Source organism: Solanum tuberosum, unplaced genomic scaffold (genome assembly GCF_000226075.1).
Source record: "Solanum tuberosum cultivar DM 1-3 516 R44 unplaced genomic scaffold, SolTub_3.0 scf00406, whole genome shotgun sequence".
Classification (NCBI taxonomy): Eukaryota; Viridiplantae; Streptophyta; class Magnoliopsida; order Solanales; family Solanaceae; genus Solanum; species Solanum tuberosum.
The window spans coordinates 154,287-178,725 of NW_006239327.1; the positions used below are offsets into that span (position 1 = coordinate 154,287).

Here is a 24,439-nt window from a genome sequence, read left to right on the forward strand (position 1 = left end):
AAGAAAAAAAAAAAAAAATTTGTGTTATTTTCTTAAGAAACAAAAAAAGAAATTGTGTTGTTTTGCTGTGGTTGATTTTGCGATCTTCAGAGCTGAGATTGATTGACTAGTTTTATGTTGTTTTTTATTTCTCTATAGTTGATTTGAGCACGAGTGTTTCGTCCTTTTGAAATTAGGTATAGTGGAAGTTTAGTGTTCATTACTGGTAGGGTTTGAGTTTAATTTTTGGTTCATTCTTTGTTGCAACTAACGACATCCTTGTAAACTAGAAATTCAATAGGAATAACTGATTCCAGAACTTTGTTTTATTTCGTTAACTGCCTGAAACTTTAGATTTTTCAGCTATGTTGTTTGGACTCTTCAAAAATGTCAACAGGTGTGTGTCGGATCCTCCAAAAATAGTGTTGAAAAACCCGAACCAACTCGGTCATGTACACCCATATATGAAATGATGCTTGTTGCACTCACTCCAAACTACCACATTGCTCTAGTGTCATGGACACTACTTGTTATTTGTTGCAATGAAGATCCAATTGACTTGTAATACAAAACTTATGATTTGTTTTGATAATTTTTTAAAACTTATGGGGAATAAATCATATTTTTCTAAAAAAGTGAAAATATATTTCCCAAATACTATGGCCAAACACATGGTGAAATTTCACCCAAATTTTCATCCAAATAATATTTGCCAAAAATATTTGGAAATCTATGGCCAAACGCTAGCTTAATGTTCTGAATTGATGAATCCAACTTTTTTAGTTGTAATTTTTTTTTTTTACATTTTTCTTTTTTGGGCCAATTTTAGCTTGGTCTAAAACTTTGATTTTTATGATATTTTTGACATGTTAAATCTTATAAACTATACATTTTTTTCAATTTATTTTAATGCTTACACCGGGCATGGTAAAATTCATTAATATTAGAGAGAATATGTCAGCTCCGACCTTACATCCTGGACGTGGCCGATACTCAGAACCATTGTTGATCCCAAGCGTACCCTTGACCTAGCTTATACTATACTGAAAGCTATAATAGATATGCGGAAACATTTAAAATATGAGTATGCAATAACTTGATAAACAAACTCAAATACTTTATTTAAAGATCTGAATAATGCTGAAAGTTATTGTTTGTTAAACAATGCTGAAAGTTATAACTAGACTGACTTGTCTATGAAGCCTCTACATACAAGAGATAGGTTACTGTGACATGACTTCAGGCTACCTGAATACTCTGATACCATTTGTGACGGTTAACCCACTAGTGATAATGTTTGCTCTGGGTTTAGGCATGCACGACTTTAAAACGCATCACTATCTGGTAAGGTCTGCTTACTTATAAACCTAACATTTCTCATGTATTTTTGTTGATGTGAAACTTTTTATCTTAAACTGGAGTGTCACAGTCTAGTATGCAAATAATTATTATAGAAGTAAATATACCTTTCATGTAAATTTATGATATCGTATGATTTTTTACTACATGATATTTCTACATTTCTCTAGAATCTTCCAAAAGTGTCAACATCTTTCTCATGTAAGCTTGCTCATGACAAGAAGTGTGCCATATGGTGCTTATGTAGTATGATGACGTGACAATTATTCAAATTTTGGATGTCCATTTACCTAGTCACAAGTTGTAAATGGAATACAAAATTCAGTTTATAACTTTTAAAGGTTGTTTCTTTGTGCATTTGATCATATGCTTATTTAACATTTCTTATTCTATAGTTCCATTGGAATTGATGCTCTTAGAGGATAAGAATAGGAAATTAGTGAAATTGAATGTTATTTTCTTATGTAAAAAGTAAACGAAAAGAGAGATGAGATGATATGGTTACTAGCTTGATGATAAGATTATATGAAGCTAAACTTTCTTTCTGAAAAAATAAAAACAATAATATTCATAAAGTAAGAAATCTGATGTTAGATTTTAACATTTTAACTTATGACTCTAATACGAAAATAAGAGAAAAAGAAAGAAAAGGAAGCGGGAAAATATTGCATTTAGGATTTCAAAATTCAAAACAGGTCAAAGTAGAGGTTTTTTTTTTTTATAAAAATATCTAAAATCACCCATTGACCGTAATAAATATATTTATCTTTTTACCTTATTTGGCCAACCATTGTTACCAAATTTTTTTCAAAATATTCTTATTCATCTAAATTTATGTCATCTAATTCAGGGTACTTTTTTTTAATCATTTTTCCTAAATTTAATAACCTGATCTGATGACTAGCATTTACTAGATCTTATTGCTTTCAATATTGTAAACATATGATTTTTGTTCGTCTCTCATTTTTTTTAACGCTATTCTAGAATTAAATGGTTGAAATTAATCTTAGTATTTTTACTCTCTTTTTCATTTTAATAGGTTTAATTTGAAAATTGAAAATCACACAAAAAGAAGACGTTTCTTTAGAATATATATATTTTGAAAGAAGAAAAACTTTACAAAAATAATTTTCTTTCAAATTAGTATTTTTAATGATATTTTATTTTTCTTGGTTAAGATTAATTAACTAATTTACCATTAGTATTTTTTTTTGATATTTGCTTACTCTCTTTAAAAAATAAAATAAAATGAGAGCTAATAATTATTTGTCGCTTTCGTTTGAGGAAGATTCCATCTTTATCCATAGAACAATTTGTTTTGTCCCTTACTATACACTCACAATTTATACACCCTCATAGTGACCTGACACACCCTACACACAATCACATTTTTCATATACACCCTCATGATGACTTGACACACTATACACAATCACATTTTTTATATGCACCCCTATGATGACCTGACACACCCTACACACAATCACATTTTTCTTCATACGCTTGCGCGCGCGCACACACATTTTTCTCATACTATACACACTCACATTTTTCTTCTCAGACTTGAAACGGAGAAAAGGTCTCTTCACTATACAATATATTGTCCCTTGAGCACCTGAGATAGAGGAAGAGCACGATACATCACTGAAATTTTTTATTTAGCTCTCAATTGATCCTCTTCTCCACCATGTAAGTCCACCATGGTCATTAGAGCATTACCTAAGTCGTCCATGATCACTCATTTTCTTTCAATCGAGGTCCATCACTAATAAAATTCTATAAATCGAGCAATATGTCATGATTCTTTGTTACTAATAGGTTTAGTTGTTTCCTTTTTATGAGTTTTAAGATTTAACTCTAATTGAGTTGCATTGGAGTTTAGATTCTTTTGGGGATCTCATTAATCAATTCTTTTTAAAAGTATGATTATTCATTAGAATAAGATATGAAAAGAATTCCTCTAAAGAACATGGATTATCTAGATTATCTCATTATAATTATGCGATTTAGTTTATAGCCCTTTACAAACTTACCTTTTAAGTTTTATGTCTTTTTATTAGAGGTTTTCATTTTTTTTTTCACATAAGACATCTGAAAATGTTATTTTCAATTTATAAGTAAGTATAAAAGTTCATTTCCTCGTATTGACTGTTTAGATTACATCTATATATTCTGTATTTGATAGAAGATATTAACCAATGTTTGTGTTATTTATATATCAAAATCTTTTGATTATCATATATAAAAGGTAGGATTGGTGATGGAATCCCAAGTTTTGAAAATCAAGTGACACCTAAGAAATTTTGAGGAGGGGTACAAATTAAGGTTTAAAAAACTAGGGTTTCCCCTCTCTCTCTCCACCTCTTTCATATCTCCATAAATGATCATCAATCTAATCATAGAATATACCTATTTAAGCAAAAGATTGAAACTAAAGAAGGAAAAAGACATAAATTATTTAAGCATTGAAAAGAATTACAAAATCTGAGCAAATTGAAATACATTTACATTTGAATTTAATGAGTAAAACCTATTTCTTAGCATTATCAAGAAGAAGCAAAAGGACTCTTTCCTCCTCTTTGGTGAGACGACCCTTGAGTCTTGCAAGAGTCTTCATATCCCGAAGCCTCAGATTCTGCTTAGGAGGGGCCACTACTAGAGACGATGAATCCAATTGATGGGAATTTGGTGAATCAGTGTCAGGAGGGGCCAGTACTGGAGACGACGAACCCAATTGATGGGAATTTGGTGAATCAGTGTCAGGAGGGGCCAGTACTGGAGACGACGAACCCAATTGATGGGAATTTGGTGAATCAGTGTCAGGAGGGGCCAGTACTGGAGACGACGAACCCAATTGATGGGAATTTGGTGAATCAGTGTCAGGAGGGGCCAGTACTGGAGACGACGAACCCAATTGATGGGAATTTGGTGAATCAGTGTCAGGAGGGGCCAGTACTGGAGACGACGAACCCAATTGATGGGAATTTGGTGAATCAGTGTCAGGAGGGGCCAGTACTGGAGACGACGAACCCAATTGATGGGAATTTGGTGAATCAGTGTCAGGAGGGGCCAGTACTGGAGACGACGAACCCAATTGATGGGAATTTGGTGAATCGGTGTCAATTACTCTTGTGTGGGAATTTGGTGAATCAGTGTCAGGAGGGGCCAGTACTGGAGACGACGAACCCAATTGATGGGAATTTGGTGAATCGGTGTCAATTACTCTTGTAGAAAAGATTTGTTGTTGCTGGTAAGTTAATGGGTCAATAGTAGTAGAACTCTGTGGTTGCTGATAATCAGGAAATAGGACAAACACTTTTTTTTGGTGGGTTCCTTTAACCCAACCGTCTTTGTAGTGAATCTTTGTATGACCAGCTATGGCTTGGCTTGAAGAAAAGAGTTGATTACAAATGATGCATTGGTGCTTCCACACACCATGTTGCATATTTGGTTCTTGCATTTTTATTTATTCTAGGGAGGAGGGGGAGGGGGAGGGGGTGGAGAAAGAGGAGGAGGAGGCTTGCAAGGGAAATTGATATTGCAAGTAAATATTTGTTTGATGCCTTCAGTAGTAAATGACTCCTTATTTATACTACTCCCTAAGGACTAATATGAAAATAATTATAATTATATAAGTCTTTGTATATTTATAAATAAGTCCTCTTTCTAGAATATTCGACAAGTATAGAATATTTCAAGGATCTTTCATGCAAATCTATGATATTAAATGGTCTACCCCTTGAAATTTCTACATTTCTCTAGAATCTTCAACAAACGTCAACATCTTTCTCATTAGAGCTGTCAAAACAGGTCAACCCATCCCAACCCAAGTCTCTTAGGCTAAGGAATTTGAAGAGCTAGGGCGGATCGGCCCTTCATTTGAAAGGGCCTTGAAATGATCAACCCAGCCCAACCCTAGAAGGGTTCGAGTCTAGCCTCTTTTTTTTTTCTTTCATTCTCTTTTTTTTTTCATTCAATCTAAACTAAAGCATAAAATTTTGTCAATATAATAAACTTTTAACATGTCTAACAAAATTATATGAAAGTAACTAATAATTTCAATCATAACATACTTTATACTTATGATTAGTGGTGATTCAAATTGCAATTCAATTATTAGAGATATATAATAATTATTTTTTAAAGTTTACCATAGATTTGGTATCCAAAAAGGAAAAATAATAATCATAAATAAATATGAATAAAGCAAGAAATTTGATGTTAAATTTTAGCATTTTAATTTATGAGTCTAATTAGCAAATAAGAAAAAAAGAAAAGAAAAGAGGAAGCGGGAAAATGTTGCATTTGGGGTTTAAATTCAAAATAGGTCAAATATGAGTAAATTTTTCTTAAGAAATATCTAAAATTACACTTTGACCATGTTAATATATTTAATTTTTTTCCTTATTTATCCAAGCATTGTCACCATTTTATGGAAGTCTTGATCCTTTATATTTCGATAAACATTTATTTAGTTCCTCACAAATTCATTTCATTATTCTCTAGAAAAATCCTTTATGAAAAATACAGCCACCACCAATAAGAAGAATGACTCACTAACACATCATAAAGAGGACGATAGGTATTTTAATTTGTGCTAAGAGGTGTTTCTTGTTCGCCTCGAGTCAAGGGCTCCTTGAGCACCTACACAAACACATAACTTAGGGCACTTGGATGAGAGGTGTGTCATATAATAAGTTTTTCTTTCAATCTGCTTACCTTCCCACACTCTACCATTTCTTGGATTGTTGCAAGTCTATCGTCCCAATAGTCGTGTTATCCTATCAGAGACACTTTTATCATCCCTATTGAGGAATCTAGCGGTTAGGGGCGAGTTCTAGGCCATCCGCGATTGATTTTTAACCCATCATGGAATGCCTTGGTGCCTCCCTTGTCTCGTGGTCATCCCCGTATAGTCATTACAATCAACCACAACAATAGCATGTTATGGTACAAATGACTCAACTACTTCTTTGTAGTTGTATGTCATATATTCGCAATCAACATGTTGTTGCAGTTGATTTGGAATATATGACATGTAACCATAAGGAGGTGGTGTGTCACTTGTTTTGTCACATGCTGTTATGGTTAATTGTAACCAGAGGCGAATCTAGGATTTCAAGAAAGCGGGTGCACCATTGCTTTAGAATTTCATTTTTTTTTTAAAAAACGAGTGTTATTATTACTAAAAAAAATTGAAGTGAATTGTGGTTGGCTTGGGATTGAACTCAGGATCTTGGTGTTAAAATTTGGCTGTCAAACCAGTGAACCATCCAATAACTTTAAGAATGGGTTCAACAAGTGTTTATTTAATATGTTCTTTAATAATTATACACGTAATATATCGAGTTTAGTCGGAGGACCACGGGTTCGGATGACCCAAATTTTACACATAAATTCGCCACTGATTGTAACTATATATACCGCTGGAGACCATAAGGTTGCGGAGGGACCAAGGCATTTATAATGGATAAAAAATGACCGTGCACGACCAGGAGGTTTGCGAGCCCCCTCCACTATCGGATTCCTCGGGTGGGGATTATAAAATCATCTCTGGTTAACACTGTTGAGGTAGTCTTGAGATTACCTAAGTGACGGAAAAGTTCGGGGTGGTAATCAAATGTATAGAAAAACTTGTGATTTCACTACATTAAAAATGATCTTTAGAAACAATCAACACATTTTGAATCTGAATTACCTTTTCTTTAGAACACGTTTTGTTTTTTTGAATTAGACTCCGAACTTAAAATTATTGATTTTCGTAGAGGTTGATTTGAAGTTAAAATTTAATTTGTACAAAATGAATTTCAAAAGCTATTAAATCAGGTGTGGGTTTTTTGGTTTGGACAAGAAAGCAGTAGTTTTATTGAAGACGTGCGTTTTTTATACATATGGATTGGTAAAGCAAGCTTGAATAATTACTTTTGCAATAAATATGAGTTTTTTTTTTCTTTTTCCAAAATTTAAAATTAGGTGTGAAGTTTTAAATATTAGAACATTTGAAGTTGCAAACATACTTTTGAGGTGAAATTTTATAACTAATGTCAATAGCTTAATTGCTGTCAAAATATGATTTTTAGTGACAATTAACACTCTTTGTAAATGTATCTAATGCCAGTAAAGGCTTTATTTCTCTTTGTTAATGTGCATATTTATTACAACTAAAAATTATTTTTGTTATAATGTGGGGGCTTATCTGTAACACCACAAAAATTTCCAACCTAAGATCTAAACCATTCTTTGTGTGCATATAGACCCAAACCCAACGATTTCAAATTGTATAGAGGTGTTAAGGTCAATTTTTTAATGTGAGAAGAGATTAGTGGAGCTATCGATGTTATAAGGTCAGAAAAATACTTTAACATAAAGTTGAGTTGAAAACTTCTTGACCAATTAAGTGTGGTATAAGTTTTTACTTGGATCAACTTCAAATAGTTATATCTCCTAGAATTTGAAGAAATACGTTGCCTATAACCTATCCAATCAAAGGTCTTAAGACTTTCTTTCCAATGTCACCAACCGCTCATTAATTCAGTTTTGGAGTACAAAGTTATTACAATTTAACCAAAAAATAGAGAGCTTACTAACTTATTGGAAACATGTGTGATTCACAATTCATATTGTGTATTTCGATGAGACTATCAATTTAAGTTCGTTTTCATCCGAAATTTTCATTATTTTGATATCCTTTGAAGCCTAGGGTTGATATCCTCTCTTCTCTTCATCCGCCATCTCTAAGGTAAGTTTCTCTAATGAAATTCTAAGTATTTCAATCCTCATTATTAATGAAAATTCTACACCATAACCTTCGAATTTTCAAGAAAAATTCAATCGAGATTCCAAGAACTGATTTCTTTAATTTTAATCTTATCTCTCTCAGCTAGTATACCCCACATCTTCATCTCTGCCACTTTCATTTTCTGAGTGTGTGAGTTCTTAATTGACCCACACTCTACCTCATGCATACAATATATATATAGCTGGTCTAATGGCCACCACTTCTTAGGAGAAAAAAAAAAGAAAACTTCCCTAATTTTTTATTATGCTATGAGAAGTATGAGCCAACTGAGTATCCAACAGAAGGACACGTTAGATAATCAATTTATAAAGGATTAGGACTTCTAATAAAATGAAAATAGTTATATGACTTGTTTCATTCTATCGTCATTTCTTAAGCAAAAGATTAAAGAATTTTAAAATAAAAGTTTTGTTATTTAGCTATTATAATCCAATAAGATTATATTGAAAGCAACAAAATTTTGTAAATCCTAGTCATCGAATAAGGTTAGTAAATCTAAGGGAAAATGGTAAAGAAATTCTCCTGAAAATGACATAGTTCTTTATTAATAATATTTTTTTAAATTCAAACTTATAAGAATAATTACTCACAAGTCACAAATGGGATAAAAATAAATAAATAAATTTATAACTTTTTAAGGTTATTTTTTCATGCATTTGGTCATGTTGTTGAGATTTCAGTGATACCTTCAATAGAGAAATGCAGAAATGAAGACGAAGGTAAAGAGAACCCTAGGAATCGTTGAAGTGTTTCAAAGCACACGAGTGGTACTACCAAGGAAAAATGGGCCTAAGCGAATTGGGCCTCAGGCACTCTTTGACAACAGAAGAAATTATAGGCCCAAAGAATGAAGTCAATATATTTTCAGCCTGTGTATATATTTTGAGATACCTAGAATTATACCATTTAGATTACCTATTTTACCCTTTCTCAGATATTGTAAAGAATAAAAGTTTGTTAGAGACTTAGCAAATGGGAGCAGGACACCTGTATAGTTTGTTAGGAATAGAATGTTCTTTGGTTTTCCTTGTAGCTGTATATATACATGTTTAGAGGAAGAGATCAATATACAGAAAATTCCCAAATCATTCTCTTTACTGTTTCTTGTAAATCCTACATGGTATCAGAGCAGTAATTAATCACATTAATCAAATACAATCATGACTAACGAAGCTATCAATGATTCTGAATCAACACCTGCAACTCTGGTAGCAGGATCACCCTAAGGAACTAAGATTGATATCAATCATGCCTTCTATCTGCACTCTCCAGACTCTCCTGGAATGGGGTTGGTAGGTAGCACTTTTGATGGAAAAGGTTATCAGGGATGGAAGAGATCAGTGCTCATACCACTCTCTGCAAAAAACAAACTGAGCTTCATCACTGGAACACATCCTTCACCAGCCCTAACATCACCAGATCTGCAGCCTTGGAGCAGGTGTAATGACATGGTAACATCTTGGCTTCTTAATTCCCTTTCAAAAGAAATAGCAGATAGTGTTATATACTCTAGAACTGCTAAAGAACTCTGGATGAGTTTAGAGCACAAATTTGGTCAATCAAATAGTGCTAAACTTTTTCACCTGAAAAAGGAACTTAACAGGTTGGTACAAGGAACTAACAATATTGTAGGATACTTTACTAAACTCAAGAGGCTTTGGGATGAATTATCTTCTCTGGATTCACAAGATAAGTGTACTTGTGTGTGCATCTGTGAGGGAAAACAGAAATTGGAGAAATTTATGGAGGATGAGATGCTTATACAGTTTCTTATGGGTCTTAATGGCACATATGCTCAAGCTAGGGGTAATATTCTTATGATGAATTCACTACCTAACATAAATGTTGCCTATTCCTTGATCTTACAGGATGAAAACCAAAAGGAAATATACATGAGTCGTATCATTCCTACTGATTCTTCATCTTTCATGGTGAATAACAATGTAAATCAAAACAAAAATGGTATGCAGGTTCAGAAATTCAGCCCAGGTGAATCAGGATCAGGATCTGGGCCTAAGCCAAACATGGGATATCCTAGGATGAACAACTACCAACAGGGTCAGCAGGCTCCTAGATACCCAAGACAGAATGCAAGGTTCAAAGGAAAGAAGAAATACAATCCTAATGTTTCTTGTGCTCATTGTGGTAAAACAAGTCATGTCATAGAAGATTGCTACAGATTGATAGGTTTTCCTGAGGATTTCAATTTCACAAATGACAAGACCTACTCAATACCAGTGAGAGGAAATGGAGCTATCATGGAGGAAGAAGATCCTAACTACTACATGGATCAAGCCAGTCATCACATGAGCAAGGAACAATTTGTTCAGTTCATTCAAGTAATGAAGCAGATGAAATTGCCAGAATCAACAACAAAAATTGCAGGACCTGAGATCAATGCCAATGCAGTGGCTGGCACTATTTTGAAGTATTTTGGGACTTGTTTTTCTGGTTTTGATTTTGGAACTTGGATCATAGATTCAGGGGCTTCTGAGCATATGTGTTTCAATTCTGAGTCATTTATTTCTCTCTCTACTCTTAGAATTCCAATCAACATAAACCTTCCTAATTCTCATTTCATAACTGTTACTCACATAGGGAGTGTTCAAATATTCTCTGACTTGACAATACATAATGTCTTGTATGTGCCAAGTTTCAAATATAATCTCTTATCTGTTCATAAATTCAGTAGTCAATTCAATTATACAGTTCTTTTCAATTCTAACAACTGTATGTTGTAGGGCCATTCAATGAAGAGGCCTCAAGCTTTTGGTGAAGCAAGAAAAGGTCTCTATTTGTTGCAGCCCTTTCCTAAGAAGCCTAGTGCAAGTCAAAATACTTCTTTAGAGTCTAAAATCTGTAGTAAAATCAGTAGTTCTATTTGTTTTTCTGATTCAGTTTCAGTTACTTTTCCAGTTTGTTCAAATGTTTCTTCTAATGTAAGGTTATGACATGTAAGATTAGGGCATTTACCCTATGCATCAATGAAGAATATCAGTTTCTTATCTGTTCCTTAACTTTCTGATTGTCATTGTGATGTTTGCCCTAAAGCTAGACAGTCTAGATTACCTTTCTCTACTAGCCAAATCCCTACCAAGAGTTGTTTTGAACTTATTCACATTGACACTTGGGTACCATACAAAGTGTCTACTTATAACAATTATAGGTATTTTTTTACTATAGTGGATGGTTACAACAGAGCCACATGGACTTATCTGTTAAGTACTAAATGCAATGCTTTCTCTGTGATCCAAAGTTTATTATGCATGGTAGAAAGACAATTTAATACTAAAGTAAAGGTGATTAGATATGATAATGCCATAGAGTTAGGGAAAAGTGAAGTAGCCTCAAAGTTTTTGTGCTCACAAGGAATTATTCATCAGACCTCTTGTGTGGCTACCCCACAATAGAATGGGGTAGATGAAAGAAAACACAGACATTTACTGGAAATTGCAAGGGCCTTACTGTTTCATTCGAATGTACCCCTACTCTACTAGGGTGAATGTATTTTGACAACTACTTTCTTGATAAACAGGTTACCACCTAGGGCTATTAAAGGAAAACCACCTTATGAAGTTTTGTTTGGCAAACCACCTTCTTATCAATTTCTCAGATGCTTTGGTTGTTTGTGTTATGCAAATACTCTAGTCCATGGAAGAAATAAGTTTGATCCAAGAGCTCACAAATGTGTATTTATAGGTTATCCTAGCAACCAAAGGGGTACAAATTGCTTGATTTAGACTCTAAGAAGGTTTTTGTTTCTAGAGATGTTCATTTTGTTGAAAATCATTTTCCTTTTTCACACTTTTCCCCAGATAATTCTATTTTTCTCACTCCTAACCCTATTGACTACTTTTCTCTTCCACCACAGGATCATTCAGAACCTGTGGACTCTAACTCTCCTGACAGTCCTCATTCTAATCCCTTATCAAATATTCCTATTCATTCACCTGTTTTGGACATTCAACCAGAACAGTCACCTCTTCCTTCTCAACCTATTGTGTCACAATCACCAGTTCCTGTTAGAAGATCTAGCAGAACTACTATTGGGACTTTGCCATCACATCTCCAGGATTATATCTATAACACAATTTATCTTATTAATGCTACAGATTCATGTTTTGCTTCTCGTAGTAGTCCTTCTAGTTTTTCTTTTGCCAACCTCTCCAAATCCAGTCAAATAACTCTCCAATCCACTTCCACCATTTCAGAACCTAACAATTTTCATGAAGCTTGCAGACATGCAGGTTGGCAGAAGGCCATGCAAGATGAAATTGATGCTTTACAATCTAATCATACTTGGGATGTTGTAGTTCTGCCAAAGGGAAGAAAAGCTTTACCCTGTAAATGGGTTTACAAGGTTAAGCAACATGCAAATAGGACAATTGAGAGATTAAAGACCAGGTTGGTTGTCAGAGGGGACATACAGAAAGAGAGGATTGATTATAATGAAACTTTTTCCCCGGTGGTAAAAATGACAACAATTAGGTGCCTACTAGCCATTGCTACTAAGAAAGTTTGGGATGTCTATCAATTTGATGTCAACAATGCTTTCTTGCAAGGAGATTTGCAAAAGGAAGTATACATGAAATTTTCTAATGGTTTAGATCCTCCTCAACCTAATATGATGTGTAAATTGAGAAAATTACTTTATGGGCTTAAGCAAGCCTCTAGACAGTGGTATGCACGATTAGCAGGAGCTTTGAATTTCAAAGGATATGTGGCTTCCCTAAATGATTATTCCCTATTTTTTAGACAATCAGGTGTATTCATTTCAATTGTTGCTGTCTATGTTGATGACATTTTGATCACAGGAAATGCTACTGATGAAATCCAAGTCTTAAATTATTATTTTTGCATAAAGAGTTCAAAATAAAAAATCTAGGGCTTCTACATTATTTTCTGGGTATGGAAGTGCTAAGGGAGAAACAAGGCATGATCGTCAGTCAGCGGAAATATACATTCGAGCTTTTGGAGGAGTTTGATGTTTCTCATATCTCTGCAGTATCTTCTTCCCTGGATCCTTCCATCAATCTCTCTGCAGATTCAGGAACACCCTTGTCAGATCCTACCATCTTTCGACATCTTATTGGCAAGATCAATTACTTAACTCACACTAGACCTGACCTATCCTTTGCCGTTTTAACACTCAGTCAGTTTATGCTTAGTCCTACAACTGATCACTACAATGCTGGTTTACGAGTGATTCGTTACCTGAAGAAGTTTCCAAGATATGGCCTCTTCTTTACTGCTTCACCTTGTTTATCCTTGGCCACTTTCTGTGATGCTGACTGGGCGTCTTGTCGTGACTCTCGACGGTCTGTCAGTGGTTTCTTAATCAGCTTAGGTGGATCTCCTATCTCCTGAAAATCGAAGAAACAAAACTCAGTCTCTATATCATCTGTCGAGGCAGAATATCGTTCAATGAGAAGGTTGGTTGCAGAACTAACTTGGCTTACCCGTTTACTCACCGATCTATCCATCCCTCCGCCTTTGCCGGTACCTATTCACTCGGATAGCTAAGCTGCTATCCATATCACTCGTAACCCTGTGTTTCACGAGCGTACGAAACATGTGGAGCTTGACTGCCACTTTATTCGTCAGCAGTACTTCACCGGTCTAATTTCTTTGTCTTTCGTTCCTTCCAACGACCAGTTAGCTGACATATTTACTAAGCCCCTTGCCGGACCTTCGCACCTTCACAATATGCGTAAGTTGGGGCTCACCTTGTTCCCCTCCAACTTGAGAGGGGATGTTGAGATTTCAATGATACCTTCAATAGAGAAATGTAGAAATGAAGACGAAGGTAAAGAGAACCCTAGGAATCGTCGAAGTGTTTCAAAGCACACGAGTGGTACTACCAAGGAAAAATGGGACTATGCTAATTGGGCCTCAAACACTCTTTGACAACAGAAGAAATTATAGGCCCAAAGAATGAAGTCGATATATTTTCAGCCCGTGTATATATTTTGGGATACCTAGAATTATACCACTTAGATTACCTATTTTACCCTTTCTCAGATATTGTAAAGAATAAAAGTTTGTTATAGACTTAACAAATGGGAGCAGGACACCTGTATAGTCTGTTAGGAATATAATGTTCTTTGGTTTTCCTTGTAGCTGTATATATACATGTTTAGAGGAAGAGATCAATATACAGAAAATTCCCAAATCATTCTCTTTACTGTTTCTTGTAAATCCTACACATGTACTTATTTAGCAATGATTGTTACGTGCTCTTAGGGGATCAATATAAGAAATTAGTAAATTTCAATGCTATGTTCCGATGGTAAAAAAAAAAAGACGATGATATGATTACTAGCTTGATGTACAAATTAAATAAGACTAAATTTCCTGTAACACCCCAGAAATTTTTTGAGCTAAGAGTTGAACCATCCTTCGTTGTGAGTAGGATTTTATCGAGGAATTAAAATTTCTTAAGTGTTAAGTTCACTAGATGTAGCACCTTGAGTTCCAAAAAGAATTAAATTGGAAATAACAAAATTTGAAATTTTGCAAGTTAAGCTAAGTATGAGTTTTGGGCCGACTTCAAATGACCATAACTAATATATTAGGATGATTTAGGTGTGCTACCAGATACCATAGGGAAGATATTTGAATTATCTTTCCAACGCCGTCGAGTTTGCTAAGTTTCGAGGTCGGATGAGTGAGATATGACCTTTTGAAGTTAGGCTGTCCAGTTAAGGAAAGTTAGCCGAAAATAGTAAGGGGTATTTTGGTCTTTTCCTTACCAATCAGATTTAATTTGTTTTTAGTACGGTTTTTAGGGTCTAATCCTATTATGTTCAGTTTTATAATCCTAAAATACGCCTAGGGTTTTAGTTGAGAGTTCAAGAAGAGAAAAGAAGAAGAGAAAATAGGAGAAAAGAGAAAGGATCGAAGCGTTCGTCGAAATTCTTGAGAGTTGTTGCGGCTTGTCGCCATGGGTTTGATCCCTAAGAGTTATGTAAGCTTCCATAGTATTGGGTTTGTTCACCCACACGCCAAACATATTATTTTCAGCCAAGTTTCATTCTCAAAAAGTTGAAGGATTTAAGTTCTTGATAGGTGTTCTTGAAGTTCTTTCTAAATCTTGTTGTGTTGGGTTTTTGATGATTTCTTAAGATCAAAGTGAGTGTTTTAAGGGATGTATTGAGTAGATTAGAGATTACTTATGTTAAGTAATTGATTCTAAGTGTTTGGGGAAGAAACCGTTAGATTCTAGGAGAGTTAGGGTGAGAAAACGAGCAAAGAAATTCGTCGCATTTTCTGGGTTGGGGCCTGGCGTGTCGCGCCAGCCAGAGATCCCCAAAGTAGGCTCTGAATTTTAGGGGCTGGCGCGGAGCTCCGCGCCAAACATAGCCCCAGGGTCGCCTGCCCCATCCAGCTTGCAATCGGTTGCTCTGTTTGAGTTCATTCGAAAGGTACCTTCACTCTTTTTCGATTCTAATTACTTCTAAACACCTAAAATCATTCCTAACATGATCATCAAATTCAAGGTAGAGTTGAGAGTTAAGTTTTGTGAATTCTTTCGAACATTCTAAGAAAGTCCATTTGAGTCATTTTGTGGAGTCTTCTACAACTTCTAGTAACTTGTTTCAAGACTCGAGTAAGTGAGCATGAAAGTGAGGAGAATGTATTCATTAGTCTATTTTTTCATCAAGAGATCTTTCATATCATGAACCATAACTCTTGAATTCATAATTCACATTCAAGTCGAGAGTTAAAAGTAGAGTTCAAGAAAGCCTTTGAGTTCAATTGTGAATCCTTTGAGATCAGCTATCGATTTGAACTAAATTTTGAGAAAGTAAGTCAGAGAATAAGAAGAGTCGTATACATGAGTTCCATATACTTATGTAGACCATTGAGTCGAGTTGTTTCATGCCCATAATTTCGCATGAACTTCGTACGTTGAGCATCTTTCAGAAAAGTGGTATCTTCAAGTTCTAAGCCTTTAAGTGTTGAGTTCCTAATCCCTTTTGAGAAGTATCTTTGAGTCATTGAGTTGAGTAGTTCATGCTCATAATTCTGCATGAACTCTGAGTTGAGCATTCTTGAAATGAGTAGTATCATTGAAGTTCTTGAGTTCCAAGTATTTGAGTTCTATCTATGGTTATTGAAAACCTTGCATTGAGTCGTTCATGTCCATAATTCGGCATGAACCATATTTTAAGAAGTCTTTTACAAACATTTTAACTTTGTTTTAAGACTTAAGCTTTGAGTTCAGTAAAGAGTAAAGTTGAAGTTCTTTTCTTCAAAAAGTATATGGGGACTAAGTATTCCCAAAGAGATTTAAAAATGTTTTCACATTTAAATAAGAATGAAAACTGAGATTTTCAAAGAGCCTTCGGGCTAGTTTTCAGAAAAGAGTAATCGCTTTCTAAATGAAGCAAGAGGGGAAACTTTGATTTCCAAGATAGCCTTTGAGCTAAGTGTTTGAGCACTAATATCAAATCACAGAAGAAGTATGTTTTTAAACTTAAAGAGCTAATATAATGTAATATTTTTGGGAGTAGTATTGAGCATTGATGGGGAAAAAATCATACAGCTATCAGCCCCCTTAAACCATGTAGCCATCATGGGTAGAAAAGGGTCATACATTTTAGATGTCTTTTATGATATTATGATTATGAGTTAGCATAATGTTTTAAACAGTTTTCCTTTTCTTTATATTGCACTTGTTTTAAACTGTTTTATATTGAAATGAGTTGAGTTATGTTGAGTTGAGTTAAGCCAGGTAAGTTCTTCAGTTTCTTTCAGATTCTTTCAAGCTTGTGTTTATGCTTTAGAATTTCCCTTACATGCTCGTACATTCCACGTACTGAGCCATTTGGCCTGCATTTTCTCATGATGCAGACACAGGAATTCAGGAGCATCAACATCATCTTCGTTGATACATCCGAGAGTTTGAGTTAGCTATGGTGAGCCTCCTTGTTTCCAGAGGATTTCATTTATTTTTCAGATTAGTCAGGATGTCGTGGGTCTTGTCCCGACTTCCATCTTTATCAGTTAGAGGCTTCATAGATAGTCAGTATAGTTGAGAAGTCTGTATTATTCATTTACTTTATTAAATATTTTAAAGACTTAAGTTGCCTATTTTATGGCGAGTTGAGTATGTTATTTTTATTCAGAGTTAGTATTTTAAGTTAAAACTTTGTATTTGAGTTATTGATTTTGTTCAGTTTTTAAGCTTTGTATGCTTGAATTAGTTTTCCGCTCGTAGTTAGCCAGGATGAGGGTTCACTTGGGGACCATCAATGGTTCTTGAGTGCCGGCCACGTTCAGGGTGTAGACTCGGGTCGTGACTCTTCCTTTTAGAAAAAGAAAAATAATAATCCTAAATGTAAATAAAGCAACAATCTGATGTCATATTCTTATCTTTGAATTAATGAGTCTAATAAACAAAGGAGGAAAGAAATTCATTAACAAAAAATGCAGCAACAACCACCAATAAGTGGAATGGCTCATCGAGGGATCTACAAAGTCTTACTGGTATTTGGTTTTATAGATGCAGAACATGTCGTGAGGTTTTCACCTTGAGCCAAGGGTTTGCTAAGCACCAATCTAATCAGATGTCTCATGACACTTGGATAAGAGGTGCGCCCCATCAAAAGTTTTATATCCCTCCACTGACCTCCTCGCCTTGTACCATCAGCTGGACAAACCCAAGTACCCCGATAATGTTATCAAGACCAGGACGCTTTACCATCCCTGTTAGGGGAATCTGATGGTGTAGGAGCCTCACAGATTTCCCGGCCACCCGTGGTTAATTTTTTACCAATTACAGTAGGTCATGCTATTGCAGGTGCCCGACCCGTGTTTCTGCACGTGTCATTCCTCTTATTATTCAAGCGACAGAGTTGTTTGTTCGTTATCTTAGTTAAACATAATAGCAATTTCCCTTAATTCTTTCTTTAATAAAACAAATTACTATTTATAGATGCTTAATAATTTTTTATTCAATTTATAAGAATAACTTGTCACAAGTTGTAAATGGGATACGGAATTTAGTTTATAACTTTTTAAGGTTGTTCATGTGTGCATTTGTTCATATGCTTATTTGACATTTTTTATTCTATAGTTCCATTTGAATTGATGCTCTTACAGGATAAGAATATGAAATTAATGACATTGAATGTTATTTTACTATGTAAAAACAAGAAAAGAGAGAAGATAATATGGTTACTAGCTTGTTGTAAAGATAATATAAAACTAAAATTCCTTTCAGAAAAAGAAACATAATAATATGACTAAAGCAAGAATTCTGATGTTAGATTCTAACATTTTAGTTTATGACTCTAATATGAAAATAAGAAAAGAAAAAAGGAAGAGGGAAAATATTGCATTTAGGGTTTCAAAATTCAAAACATGTCAAAGCTGAGGTTTTTTTTTTTTTTTTATCAATTTTAAGAAATATCCAAAATTACCCATTGACTATAGTAAATATATTTATCTTTTTACCTTGTTTGGCCAAGCATTGTTACCAAAAAAATTTCAAAATATTCTTGCTTATCTAAATTTATGTCATCTAATTCGGGGTACTTGTTGTTTTAATCATTTTTCCTAAATTTAATAACACGATTTGATGACTAGTATTTACTAGATCCTTTTTTTAAAAGCAATTCCGCTAGGCAAGGTGTGCCTAGGGCTAGTTTTATTAATAAATAGAAAGGATCTCAAAGAGAAAAGTACAAGCAAGGGGGGTTAGACCTTACCTTACTAATCTTAATGAGGTAACAAACCTTTACTAATTAACAAGCATGAAGAAAATAAGAGCTAGAGAAAACTATATATTCTATAATTAGGATAGAATTTATAATACACTTTATGATGATACTACAAATGAGGATGCCTAAGTAATGCAAAAATATAAAATCTAAGAATAAAGTTGAGTTATAAACCTCAAATTTCATTTTATATGTGTAAGAATTAAAAGAGATGGATTGTCCCTATAAAGTAACTTGAAGTATTTTTCTCTTGTCTTCTTCGTCAAATATGACCAACAAAACTTGACAGTTCATCACTTCTTTTTGGATTTATTGGATCTTATTGTTGTTGAAACTGCCATATGATTTTGCTTTGCCAGTCGCATTGGTGCCTTGGAATAAATTCCTCAGTCACCTTACCATCCCAACTATGTTGTCGTTCATGTGTCTTCTTTTTGCTTTTGTTGCTTCCACTTATTTATTTCCTATGCGAGAGATCCCTTCCCCTGGCTACCTTACCAAATAATATGTCTAGCATATCAGCCTCATAATCCTCGTCAAACATTTCACTGCCCAAGCCACTATGATAAGTTGTAGTTGGACTAATTGTTGAAACTACAGCTTCTGGATTATGGATTTTAATTTTCCAATACCTTGGTTGTAATGGTCAAGATCTTTTTGGAGTTATTATCAATTGTCACTGTCATAGATGAATTTGCCTTACTTGAAGGCTCAAATATGGGTGCTTGAGAACTTAACTTACTCCTTGCAAGTGAAGAAATATGCTCCTTTTCCTCAACTAAATCTGCCTATCTAGAATCACTTGTTTCCTTCACCAAATCTTGTCATTCCTTATGGAGATTGACTTTTGTCCAGATATTTGCTTTCCAAGCGACTGCAATGATGGGGAATTAGGAACATCGTGATTCGAGGTGTTGATTGTTGCCATAGGTGATTTTACCATTGAGTTTGCTTTATTCAACATTGCGGCTTGTGGCTCCTTGATTATTCTAGGAGTTTCTGGATTAGAAACTAGAAGAATTGGAGTGGATAATTCATGGAGCTCTCGATCAGAATTGATCATTAGGGCATCAAAGGTGTTAGAGCACACAAACTTACTTGATAATTTATCTTCACAATTTACCGTCTTCTCCTTGTGTGTTGGGTTAGTGCAATCTAGTTGTTGTAGTTTGGTTCCACCTAGAGAAATTTTTTTGCTTGGTACTTCAGTCTAGCCTCCCTTATCATTGTCCTTCAAAGTGAAGTCATGATCACATGTACCACCAAAATAAAAAAAATTGATCTAAATTTTCTTCACACTGCTGCATCATATTAGTCTGACCAGAATCTTCAATAGTAGCCAAACTAGGATCTTTCCCAGATAAAATACCAAGAGTAGGTAGTTTAGGATTTAGTTCATACTCTAAATTAATCACAGGAACCACCAAATATCTAGTAACACCATCCTTTGCACCCAAAACCAAAGTCTTTGAGACCGCGCGTAGTTAAGGTGCAATTTGGTGTAATTGTAGTATTAAGAGTATCATCTTGAACACAAGTATGAACTACTCGATCTCCATTATTTATAATAGCTTCCACCATTGCTATTTCATTATTATTTGCATCTGTAACTTGAGTATTATCATCAGTACTTTGACTTATGTTTGTTAGTCCCCTCTTCTCAATTAAAATTTGTCGCAAATCACCTTGAAATCTCTTCCCATTGAATTGTTCATTTCCAACCACTCCAGTATCTTTGTGATTGTGATCTCGATTCATTTTCAAAATCAATCGACAATTGTTTTCATCGCGACCTTGATGCTTACGATGGTTACAATATAAAGGTAATTTATCATAAATAAATTTCTGAAAAACCTCTTGAATTTTACCGGTATGTTCGTCCAAATGCTGGAGAAGCATCCTCTTAGGCAGCTTGTCTGTAAGATCGAGTATCACCTTCACCCTAGAAGTTCTAGGCCTTGTCTTGTCTTGTGTTGCCTTGTCGATAGCTATTGACCTTCCAAACGCTGATGCCATTGACAACAAGGATCTCTTGGTAAATAGATCTGGTGATAATCGAGGCAACAAACCACACACCGGCCATTGAAGTTTCTTCTCTTGAATTAAATCTATTGTCCAAGGAAATACCCTATAAATGTTGCTCTCCATGGAAAGGCAAAAAGCTTACCGATTTCGACAGAGAAACCACATAATCTTCATATTGGTCTATCCTTAGCAGAATATGTCTACGAGCAAGTAAACCAACTAAATAATTTTCTTTGATGCCCAAGTGTTTAGGTAAAAATGTTCGGAAATCTTTCACTTCTAGTGTATTGAATGAGAACTTAATAATTACAACTTGATGTGATCCTTCTTCCACTGCAAAAACCTGCTCGTTCTCTCTTTGTGAATTGAATTGTACGATCTCCCTATACATATTGAATTTGTTTCAACTGGATCTTTGTCAAATTTTGGGCAGCTTGATTTGTTGTTAATGGAGTAGCAATGTTTGTTGATTAGGGTTATGGTTTGTCTTCCCACAGCCAAATGCTGGGGATAGATGTGCACAGTGGCGGAGCTAGGATTTAGATTGAGGGGTGTCAAAATATAAAGTAGTATGCACACAAAAAATTCAACAAAATAAATTTTACTAATAAAAGCAAAACATAATTACATTATTACAACCGTACTCGACGCAATTTCATCTCTTGAAATGTTTTTACAATAGTAGCATTAGAAATATTAATAAATACATCTTTTTCTAAAGTGTATTTTATTTCTTTTAAAAAAATAAAATATTAAAGTAAACTTAATTTAAGTCAATGGTTTAAAAATTGGAGGAAAAAAACGTTTAGCTGTCTAAAAACTAAAGACAAAAAAGTTACAGTTGTCTAAAAAGTTAAAAAAAAACGCTGAAAGCCTTTAAAAAAAAAAAAGACTTCAGCAAGGTTCGAACTCCCAACGCCTAGGTCAATGACAAGGCGGAACTTTGTAGCCCCTGAACCGCTGAACCAACACTTCAACTTGGTTCAGGAGTGTCAATTCTAATATATATAGGTATAAAATCAGAATTTGACTTACCTATACAACGTAATTTTCCGATGAAGGGGTGTCGCTTGACACCCCTCGGACAAGGGTAGCTCCGCCCCTGCATGTATGAGACTTGTTTTATGTTGATCCTTAATATATTACACATGATTCATGTGGTCCTTAATGTATTATAAAAAGAGATCATTTTGGTTCTAACCTTAAAAACTAACTGAAAACGTTAAAAAGATGTTAAACTTTTAACTATGGGTCCCACAATTGGTGGGCCCCTTCTTCCTCCATCTTTCTTGCTCATTTCTTTTCCTTCATCTTCTTCTTTTGCCATTTCTTCCATACATGACTGTTGCTAAGTCTCCAAAGCAATTGCCTCATGGTTTAGGGCACCAGCCGTTTTCAGAGATCATTCACTAGATCATATTGCTTTCAAGACATGATTTTTGTCCATCTCTAATTTATTTTTTATAAACACTATTTTAGCATTACATTATATGGTTGGAATTAATCGTAGTATTTTAACTTTCTTTTTCATTTTAATAGGTTTTATTTGAAAATTGAAAATCACAAAAAAAAAACGTTTCTTTAGGACACACACACACACATATATATTATTATTATTGTTTTTATTTGAAAGAAGAAAAACTTCACAAAAATATACAAAAATATTTTTCTTTTAAATTAGTATTTTTTTAATTATATTTTATTATTCTTAGTTAAGATTAACTAACTAATTAATCAGTAGTATTTTTTTGTTATTTATGTACTCTCTTTAAAAAATAAAATAAAAAAGAGAGTCAATAATTTTTTGTCGCTTTTGCTTAGCGAAGATTCCATCACAATTTTTTTGTTCCTTACTATACACTTACAATATAAACCCTCATAGTGACCTGACACACCCTACACACAATCACACTTTTCATATACACCCACCCTCATGATGACCTGACACACTTTACACACAATCACATTTTTCATATAAACACTCATAATGACCTGATACATCATATACACAGTCACATTTTTCATATACACCCACATGATGATCTGACACACCATACACACAGTCACATTTTTTATTCGCACCCTCATGATGACTTGACACACTCTACACAATCACATTTTTCTTCATACTCTTGCATACACACATTTTTCTCATACTCCTGCACACACGCTTACATTTTTCTTCACTGACTTGAAAAAGACAAAATGACTCTTCACTATACCAAATACTCTCCCTTGAGCACCTGAGATAGAGAACAAAAGCGATACATCGCTGAAACTTTTTTAGCTCTTAATTGTCCTCTTCTCCACCATGTAAGTTCACCATAGTCACCAAAGCATTACCACAATCCATGGCCATCATTCATTTCCAATTTCAATCGCGGTCCACCACTAACAAAATCCCATAAATCAAGCAGTATCTCATGATTCTCTATTACTAGTAGGTTTAGTTGATTCCCTTTCTGGATTTTAACATTTCACTCTAATTGAGTTGTATTGAAGTTCAAGTTCTTTTGGGGATTACATTAACCAATTTTTTAAAAAAGAGAATGGTTATTTACTAGAATAAGATATGAAAAGAAATCTTCCAAAGAATAGGGATTATCTAGGTTATCTCATTATAGTTATGAGATTTAGTTTATAGCCCTTTACAAACTTATTTGTTATGTTTTATGCCTTTTTTTATTAGAGGTTTTCATTTTTTCACATAAGACATCTGAAAATGCCATTTTCAATTTGTAAGTGATTATAAAAGTTCATTTCCTTGTATTGATTTTTGATATTACATCTATAATCCCGTATTTGATCAGAGGTATAAGTTAAGGTTTGTGTTATTTTCATATCAACTTAAAGTCTTGTGATTATCTCATATATAAAAGGTGGGATTAGTGATGGAATCCCAAGTTTTGAAAATTAAATAACACCTAAGAAATTTTGAGGAGGGGTATAAATGTTAAAAAAAAACTAGGGTTTCCCCTCTCTCTCCAGCTCTTTCATATTTCCATAAGTGACCATGAATCTGATCATAAAATATATCTATCTAAGCAAAAGATTGAAACTTAAGAAGGAAAAAGACTTAAATTCTTTAAGCAATGAAATGGATAACAAAGATGGGGGCAAATTAAAATACACACACACATATATATATCTGAATTAAGGAGTAAATTTATTTCTTAGATCTATCAAGAAGAAGCAAAATGACTCTTTCCTCCTCTTTGGTGAGTAGACGATCCTTGAATCTAGCTAGAGTCTCCTTTCCACGACGTCTTATATCTTGCTTAGGAGGGGTCGGTACTTGAGATGGACCCAATTGATGAGAATTTGGTGAATCTTTATTAGTTACTCTTGTAGAATAAATCTGTTGTTGCTGGTGAGTTGATGAGTCAATATTAGTAGAACTCTGTGGTTGTTGCATTTTTATTTATTTTAAGGAGGAGTAGTTGGAGGAGGAGGAGGATGAGGAGAGGAGGAGGGGGAGGATGAGGATGCTTGCAAGGGAAATTGGTATGTGTGTGATGCCTTTTGTCGTGAATGGCCACTTATTTATACT

At 34.3% G+C, this 24,439-nt stretch overlaps 2 protein-coding genes across 2 annotated transcripts; one reads left to right on the forward strand and one right to left on the reverse strand.

The window, feature by feature from the left end:
- Positions 1-3,868: 3,868 nt before the first annotated feature.
- On the reverse strand, positions 3,869-4,798 carry LOC107057919 (putative protein TPRXL). The gene has a single exon (XM_015303051.1). It carries the CDS (start codon positions 4,796-4,798, stop codon positions 3,869-3,871), a length of 930 nt encoding a protein of 309 aa, XP_015158537.1.
- An 8,247-nt stretch (positions 4,799-13,045) lies between these two features.
- Positions 13,046-13,504, forward strand: LOC107057920 (uncharacterized mitochondrial protein AtMg00240-like). The gene has a single exon (XM_015303052.1). It carries the CDS (start codon positions 13,046-13,048, stop codon positions 13,502-13,504), a length of 459 nt encoding a protein of 152 aa, XP_015158538.1.
- The last annotated feature ends 10,935 nt before the right edge of the window (positions 13,505-24,439 follow it).

Bases quoted from the DNA above. Each gene is read 5' to 3' on its own strand.
- LOC107057920 (XM_015303052.1), top strand. From the start codon at position 13,046: ATGGAAGTGCTAAGGGAGAAACAAGGCATGATCGTCAGTCAGCGGAAA.
- LOC107057919 (XM_015303051.1), bottom strand. From the start codon at position 4,798: ATGCAAGAACCAAATATGCAACATGGTGTGTGGAAGCACCAATGCATC.